Source organism: Etheostoma spectabile, chromosome 10 (genome assembly GCF_008692095.1).
Source record: "Etheostoma spectabile isolate EspeVRDwgs_2016 chromosome 10, UIUC_Espe_1.0, whole genome shotgun sequence".
In the NCBI taxonomy this organism is placed as follows: domain Eukaryota; kingdom Metazoa; phylum Chordata; class Actinopteri; order Perciformes; family Percidae; genus Etheostoma; species Etheostoma spectabile.
Genome location: NC_045742.1, coordinates 19,445,703 through 19,454,186, shown reverse-complemented (window position 1 = coordinate 19,454,186; position 8,484 = coordinate 19,445,703). Strand labels below are relative to the sequence as shown.

Here is an 8,484-nt window from a genome sequence, read left to right as displayed (position 1 = left end):
GACAGAACAGGCTCTGTGGCAGGTTTCTTTAAACTACTGAAATTTCAGAAATGTAAAAAGGGCTGAGATGGGCAAAAAGAGCTTCATGATATTCTATAGGGGACTAACAATCTTATGAGCGCATTCCTATTGTGATACTTCCCAATAACTTAAACAGCAACACTTTAAGGGACATAAATCTTAGGATTACGGACATTTAATATCCTTATAAGATAACGCAGTGGAAATTTCAATGGACTTTGACATGGCTGCTTATCAGATGGACAATCTCTGACGACTCACCAGAATCCCACCAGGCCGACTTGAATAGGTGCACTCATCCATGGGAACTTCTGAAAAGACCAGGCAGAAAAAGGAATGAGGGGCACAAAAGCAGCCGTGAATTCCCATACTAGAGTGGCCTCATGTCCTCAGCGCTTTTTATTCCTCTGATGTGTGATCACGAAAAGAAAACCGAGCGGTAGACACGGTGTGGAAGATGAGGTTCCCACCCTATAATTTAAACCTCCATGCTTTTTAAAACCGGTGATGATGAAGCTTATGTTACAGAGGTTACGTTGTGTTTTAATGCAAGTCATTTAATAATACGCTTACCCTCAGAAAGGCCTTCTTTTCCAGATGGTTCATTAAAAACGGGGGGATTGCTGAAAAGACACAGAGAAAATACCAGTGCACAATGCATTTTCTGTATAACAAAGTTGGTGGTTTAGAACATACTTTGTTTTTCTTTTGATTAAAGGATGCCACCAGCGGCCAGGAGAGCAGTTAACGAACCTCACAGCAGGTGTCTAATTAGACTGATGATACAAAGACAATCATACCCATTCCTGGGGAAGCCATGAGGATTCTGGACACCACAACTTGAGAGATCGCCTGCTGTGCAGCTTTCGTCGACTCTCCTAACCTGTTGTCATTCTCATCTGTTATAGGAATACCGTGTTGAAGTTCTCTGAAGGAGCAAAGCAAATTAAATCAGAATCATGGGACATTTTCACCACTAGTGTTGTGACTTCTCGAGGTCAGAGCTATTATGCATTGTCACGACGACGTACTTTGATTGATGTATGGCCTCCTTACCTTTGTCTCATCAGTGGGATGTTGATACAGTTAGCAGCGGCCACAGCAGCAAATGGAACAAACCGTCCAATCAGGGGTGAGATGTGCTACAGCAGGCGAGAGGAGGCATAAAAAAAAAAAAAAGGTAAGAAATTAATCATTTGGCTCTGCTGTACTCTGATAGCACAACCGATTAAACCTTCCAGACCAGTGGAAATTATTGAAGGTAATATTTCTTCTTTTCTACCATAAATCAAGTGTATTACACAAAGCAGGGAGGACAACAGGCTAACACCAGGGCATGACCCTGTAAATAATACTGCTCTTCTGTGACAATGGCACTATTTGTGCGAGGCTAACTTCATGTCAGCACTCCCATGCGGCTAAAGTCGATAATTAAAATGAGATGTGGAATGAGGTTAGATGAACTGATACCTTTGTTAGTGCATTTAGTCCTAGAGCGGTGGCAACTGCCCCTGTGGTGGCAGACACATAAGCTGTGCCAAGCTGACTGCAAACAAAAGAGTCACCGGTCACAGCACACAAAAACTGTCCACACAACAAAAACTGTTGAATTAAAGGGTTAATATGAGCCAGTGTCGGTGCCAGAAAACGTCTTGTCTCTTACCTGACTGTGAGTGGAGCATCACCGCTCCTGTTGGTGTAGTTGACTATTGCGTTAAAAGACTGATTGATCCACTGCCACAGCAGCACAGCTGGAGTTGTCCTGCAAGATTGAAAATGCATAACATTTTGAGCTGTAGGTACACGGTTAGCCAAAGAACAAGTAACAGACAATTTGATTTGTCAAAGCAGGAAAAGCACAGGTGTTAATAACATTGACAATGGCTCTGTTCTATTTAACATTGTTCAAGCTGCACAATACCAGAAGCCTGAAACTGAAGCAGCTAAATGGAATTCAGCCATCATTCATTTTCTTATTCATCACACCTGTGCTTTTCTTACTGTGACATGTCAAAAATGTCTTTTGTGAAAAAGGCCCGTAATGTTACAGTTTCAACAGTAGTAATAGTAATGGTATTAAATCTATAAGCTTGGGCAGAACCATAACAATTTGACAATAAAATCCTTCATGCTCTTACTTGTAAAATGTCATCATGCATCCAGTGATCGTCATGTTCATTGGAACTTGTGCAGACATGCGGCCAATCAGAATCATCTTCTCCCCGGTATCAGGGTGGAAAGCCGAATCAAAAACATATTTTGCTCTCCACAGTTCATCTTCTGTCAGTCCCGGAGAGACCGTACCTTTCCTAGGAGACAGTAAACATTTAAAGCAAACCCTTTGATAAGAGCACTGCATTTGCATCCTGTTACTGGTGCACTGCTACAACCGTGCTGGCAGCTGTAGTTCTGGTTTACCTGTAGTCAGTGACGACTTTGTGTGCATGTGCTAGTTGTTCGTCGGTGAGGAGAATGTTCCTGGGGTCTGTGACAGTGAAGAAATGTTTAGCCCGACCTACGAATGTGGTCTGGTCCCACCGGGGCTCCTTGATGTTTATGGAAGTGGAAAGCTCTGCTGCCATATTTATCTGGGCAAATGAAAGCATTACAATAATCATATCAGGTATTTGTCTGCGCACAGAAGCATGTAGGAAATGATGTGTGAAGGATGATTTACTCATGATGATTTAAACAGATCAAAGCACATGGACAGGAACACTAATGTCTCAGGATGATCTAGAATAATTGTTTCATGACTGTATTGTATTAGGCTGGTATTGTTCCAGGGCCCTGCTCCCCCGACTCACCCCACGAGTTACAGCCCCTCACTGTTTGTTTTCTTTTGCAGACTCAAGTCTGTGGAGGACTCATGAAAATAATGCTCTTCTCTGGATTGCCATGCTGCTTATTGAGCATAAATAAGCAGTTGCTATAGTGATGGCTGACCTGACATAAGGGTTGTGAAGCACCTAATTGCAAAGCCCTATTATGGGCGCACACCAACCCCCAAACTGTGGCTGACAAGCAGCTCTTGGAAAGTGAGAAAGCCCTGCATAGGCATAATGCACAACTGTAAATGGTGGACACAGTTTATTGTTTTTTTAATTAATCAAACTACAAATTATATTAGGGTTTAGTCAGTAAAGCAGTTAGGTTATGCTTTTATAATCACCACCACTAGTATTTCATTGTAGTGTTGTGCATTTCATCTCAATCTGAAACCAGATAAGACTGGCCTGCACTGAATAGACGCTGCACATCAAAAACATCAGCTTTGTGGATATGCATGCAGCATTCTTCCCATTGTGTGAGTGTGCCAGATAACCCAGTCTGATCTGGTTTTAACCATTTGTTCCATGCTCCAGCTGAACTACTGGGAGACCAGTGACACACCAAAGCGCATGCAGGAATCTGCAGCGGCATGATGAAACTCCACCTGAAATTGCACCAAAGATGGCTGCTGGATTGACAATCAAAACGAAAACTCGTTTTCTGGCGGGAGGAGGCATGCTGTCTCTTTAAATTTAATTAAACTCCATGGGATTCTCACGAGATGACAACAAAACACCCCCTTCTATGAGCTTGCCCAATGAAAAATCTGTATGGATATCACTGCATGGGTTTGAACAGAGCAATTTCCGCTGTCAACCCCGTAATAACATTAATAAGGATAGTTCATAAATGAAGGTGAGATCAGAACTGAACTTTGTACTGACACGGTCTTTGCTCTGTAAACCTCTCTGCTGCCTCTGCCCTCACTCTCAACCAATCAGAGGCCTGCGTGGCTACACATTAACCTGCAATTCCCAACTCCTTACAATCAAATCCATCATCCAATTAGTAGACTACATGCAGCATCTCATGTCCTATGTCAACCTTAATTCCTCGTGTATCAGGCATCTATTACACTGGAATTAGCTGCTTTCTGTCTGTGGTCGCGGGGTCATGCTCTGTGACTGGATACGGTTAATTGTTCAGCGCGACGTAGACCAGTCAGATCTGGACTGTAACTGGAGGTGTTTCTGCATCTATAAACAAAGAAACCAAACCTGTACCAGACAATACAAATCAAAGTAGCCTCGTTTTAAAACTACTAATTAGGCACGGCATCTGTCCAGCACGATAATTGTCCAGCTGTGCGCCCCAGATTCAACTAGTATCAGCCTGCCACATCCACACATGCAGCAGGCGTAAGGAGCCCCCACACGTCTAATGGCAGTTTCCCCCGACCTCAGACACAAAGTGCACGCTGGTCTTTTTTTCTATAACGACGTCTGGATGGATCCATTTAAAAATATACATGGATAGACTTACTGCACTGTGGGCTCCGGCGGTCCGCAAGAGGTGTCCCTGAAAGGCTGCAGCCAGCTAATTTTATGCAGCAGCGTCAGCACAGCTCCAGCGCAAACAGAGGAGACACATCCCCCAGCGACCGGAAGCCCACTACCAAAATAAGAGTCCCATCTCAAAACGGCTATTCACACCGGCAAAGATTGGAGATTTAACGATTAATGGCCGATAGAAAAAAAAACTTGTAATGCGTGTTGATTTTCTACTCTTCTATAAAACTATACAATCGTAGGTAAACACGTGAGGTGGCGAACTCTGTTTACTTTAACTTCGTCCTTCTAAACGAGGCTTTTATTTTCAGCAGTGATCTGAGTGCCACATCCGTTAATGCTCTGACATTTTCGCCACTTTGATTCGCATGCAGTATTAATCATTAATTACTGGCACAACTTTGGATTTCCACACAAACGACTCTTTCCAGTAAGAAAGTGACCTTTAAAACAAACAACGCCTTCTTTGATTCATACATGAGTCCCATATATGGCAAACCAGCCTTCACATCACTTTCATGTTTCACAATAATCATATGCCTTTTTAATAAATACATACATTCATAAAAGAGCGCAATTTCCTGCACACATTTACAGTAAGCCCGATAATCACTATGCTGATTATTATAAGAGTTGATTATCAGCAGTTTCTTTCTGTCTGTTTCCATCTAGTGGTGACTGATGAGAGGTAATAATACCACAGAACTGCCTAACTGAAGTAAATGACGAAGCAACTTCAGTCTTTATTTCGTATAGCTGTGGCTGCAAAACATTTTCATTTTCCTTTTACAACTGATGTCATTTGTACCAATATTGCTTACTTAAATGAATCACATTAACTCCCGTAAGAGACAGCAGAGCAGAAAACAAGCTACTAACACTATACCGGGGTATAAAAAAGAAAATTGTCTGTCAGTGCCATGTGATAAAAACCAAATACAAAAGTGCAAAGAGACCAGACTCGTTTCCAACGTCTAACCCTATCATCTCACTTCACAAAATAAACTGTTGCGCTTCAGTTACAAAAAGAAAAGAGTTTACATTATATTTACTGCAACCTTTGATTTGAGGCCATGCCAAGTGAAAGATGCAGCTTAAATACTGTATATGGAAACACTCTGGTTATTATTAACACTCTAACACAAATATTACTTACATTTAGCTGTTATTCCCAGCATTAGTTCATTCATGTTTCCTGACAAACCAGCAGGTATAGTGACAGTATTGTTCATAGTAGCAATCATTTCTAGCAATAAAAACATCATGCACAGAGAGGAAAAAGTTGAAAGGATGGTGGTCTTTAGCTAGGTGTGATAGTTTCCATTTCATTGTGATTTTGGCACACATTGTTTTGGTCCATGGGATTATGAATGCTTCTCTTCTCTGTGTACCCTCTTGCCATCCTCGCCAGTGATCTTTACAGGAAATAGTCAGGCGTGCGCCGCGTCACGTGCGGCTCCCCTCTGCGAGGTGCGGGGTCGAACTGTAGGCTGAAGCAAAAAAAAGGCAAGACCCCTCATCAACTCACATTTTTATCCATAATCCATTTCTTAAGAAAATGCCAAAATATTAACAATCAACATGTATTGTTTATATCAACTGAAAAAGGAATGTACTTACAAGGAGTATTTCAATGTGTCATCAAGTTCCATGATCGCTGCCTGGTTTCCACAACGATAACAATAGTTTGGTGCACTGAAGATGGTCACTACATTACGGTCGTGGCACCAATTATATCCCTAGATTAAGAGATTACATGCATGTTACTTATTTTAAAATTCACAACATGTATGTTAAAAGGTGCATCAGCAGTTAAAAATGGAATTACTTTCCGCAAATACACAAAGTTGAAGTACCTCCATCACCAGCTGGTGGGCTCTTGAAACCAAAGTGAGGCCGTTTGCGTGGTTGAAGGTCTCGGAAATGTCCTGCCCAAAGGTGTAACCGGCACCACGGGGGGAGATGCCCCAGCCACCACGGTCATCCGGGTCCGACCATAACAAGTCACACATTGGACCCTAAAACAAAGAGGAAACATCAGTGTTGTTGTGTCTGTTGTGCATGCTAACACAAAATCTATCCATGTAGAAGTTTTAGGATGCTGTTAGACTGGCTTTTCTATGGTTGACAAATTGGTTTATCAACTAATCATTTCAACTCTAAAATGTTAAATTAAATCTGATAATTGTGCATGTACACTAAATTAAATAATTGTAAAATTGTACGAGCATCTTGGCAGCTTCATGCGCCATCATACTCCTTAATATAAATGTAAGATCCATATGTTATGTCAGTAAATATCCAAATAATCCACAATCTAGAAAAGACTTCAGGCGAAGTTTGTCTCAGATCAAATGTTTAGAGGTGACATGGACTAAATTTACCTCATGAGGAACCTCCTGCAAGCGATCCAGCGCTCTGATGTGTTCCAGTGTGTCTATTGAAGGAGACAGTCCTCCATGGAGGCAGAAAATCTTACAAAAGAAAGAAAAAATAAATGATGAGTGATGAATGTCTTGTATCTGTGCTTTATGTCCCATGATACATCTGAATACACAACCTTACCTGATTATCTACCAGTGCAGTAAGGGGCAGATAGTCAAACAGATCTGTGAAATACTTCCAAACATTGGCGTTTCCATATTTCCTTAAGCACTCGTCGTAGAAGCCGTACACTTGTGTGATCTGTCTGCTCTCATGGTTCCCTCTGAGGATTGTGATTCGTTCACGGAACCTTACCTTCAAAGAAACATAAAAAAAAGAAAATCAGCCATACATTTTATCTTTGCCCCAACTCTAAATGTATATCCCAGTTGTAGTTGACTTGCTTAATAGATATCACAGCATCAGTGGCATTTAGTCTATTTTTTATTTATTTTTTACCTTAAGAGAAACCAGGAGACTAACTGTCTCCACAGAATAGTAGCCTCTGTCAACATAGTCTCCCATGAAGAGATAGTTAGTGTCTGGGGACTTCCCTCCGATCTTAAACAGCTCCATTAGGTCATGAAACTGACCATGGACATCTCCGCAGACTGTCACCGGACATCTCACCTCCTGCACATTGGACTCCTTTGTCAGGATTTCCTTGGCCTTAAATGGAGGACCAAGAAAATAAATATAGGATGATGCTGATTAACACGTAACAGTGCAAGTAGTAGTCAGTGTAGAAGTCCACAATAGGCATGTGTTTTACACAATCCTTAGTACACTGACACTAAATATTAACCATGTTTCAGATTGTGAAGGATACAGCAGATCACTATAGTTTGCTGTGGTAGTGTCAGTGCACTCTATAAGGAAGAGGTAACAGGAGTGGGCGTAGCTAGGGAAAACATTAGAAGGCAGCCTCCTCCATCTTCTTGGCTAGTTGCATCCCTTAGCAATGTAACGGTCCTGCATGCAGCTGCAGCCAAATGGTGTGCTCCAAAGCAAGGCCACATGCATTAGCTGACGTTGGTCCAAGCAATACTTCTTATGATTCGGGAGATGTTTACAGCTAATGGTCCGCTAGCACTGTACAAAGCTAACGACATGTATTAATAGCGCTCCTGCCTTTCTGCGCAAACCTTACCTTTTCACATAGGACTTTGACCTGATTCTCGCTCAGCTGTTTGCACTCATTCAGTTGTTCAATCCATCCGTCCAACTCCTTGGTGAATGACTTGTCGTCCATGCCTGTTTTGCCGTCAGCTATCGAGCCGACTAGCTTTAAAATTATCAGGAAAACCTTTAGCTGTTTCGATACGTTTTGATGGCCCCGGCTATGCTGTATCCTAGCATGCGCTAGTCATTCGCAGCAGCGCGCGCGTGCGTGCATGTGTGTGTGTGTGTGTCTGTGCGCGCGCGCCCCGCGAAAACGAATGCGTCAACTGCCTGCGCGTCCCTGCAGTTTGGTGGGGGGAAAAGTGTTTAGTTCACATGATACAAATAAATATGATGAAGTTCATCTCCTTGTTTAACTACCAACCATGTCAAACCGTAAACTATTTATTTTTTTTATCGCAAAGATTAGCTCAGAGAAATTGTAGACCCGGACCCAACCCTGCCAACTCCGGTCTAGAGCGAGGCTGAGCAACAAATACGTCATCGCATCCCTGGTGGGCCATGCCAGGCGGATACA

General features: G+C 42.3%; 2 protein-coding genes across 3 annotated transcripts in view; both read right to left on the bottom strand.

The window, feature by feature from the left end:
• Positions 1–4,460, bottom strand: part of sfxn1 (sideroflexin 1) — a 7,799-nt gene extending 3,339 nt beyond the window's left edge. Inside the window, exons 1-9 of one of the 2 annotated variants that reach the window (XM_032528539.1) lie at positions 4,336–4,460; positions 2,440–2,609; positions 2,160–2,330; positions 1,685–1,783; positions 1,492–1,567; positions 1,078–1,163; positions 822–949; positions 595–644; positions 283–332 (exon numbers count right to left, since the gene is read on the bottom strand). In XM_032528539.1, the coding sequence (XP_032384430.1) occupies positions 283–332; positions 595–644; positions 822–949; positions 1,078–1,163; positions 1,492–1,567; positions 1,685–1,783; positions 2,160–2,330; positions 2,440–2,603 (824 nt within the window). In that variant the 5' untranslated portion in view covers positions 2,604–2,609; positions 4,336–4,460. Of the gene's footprint in view, positions 1–282; positions 333–594; positions 645–821; positions 950–1,077; positions 1,164–1,491; positions 1,568–1,684; positions 1,784–2,159; positions 2,331–2,439; positions 2,610–3,414; positions 3,648–4,335 lie in introns of those variants that run through there. The other variant, XM_032528537.1, reaches the window with a different exon arrangement.
• A 615-nt stretch (positions 4,461–5,075) lies between these two features.
• Positions 5,076–8,443, bottom strand: LOC116697222 (serine/threonine-protein phosphatase 2A catalytic subunit alpha isoform). The gene is made up of 7 exons (XM_032528540.1): positions 7,936–8,443; positions 7,245–7,454; positions 6,927–7,100; positions 6,746–6,835; positions 6,218–6,379; positions 5,982–6,100; positions 5,076–5,851 (listed from the first exon to the last, which is right to left on the bottom strand). Exons 1-7 carry the CDS (start codon positions 8,035–8,037, stop codon positions 5,779–5,781), a joined length of 930 nt encoding a protein of 309 aa, XP_032384431.1. The 5' UTR covers positions 8,038–8,443; the 3' UTR covers positions 5,076–5,778.
• Between the last annotated feature and the right edge of the window lie 41 nt (positions 8,444–8,484).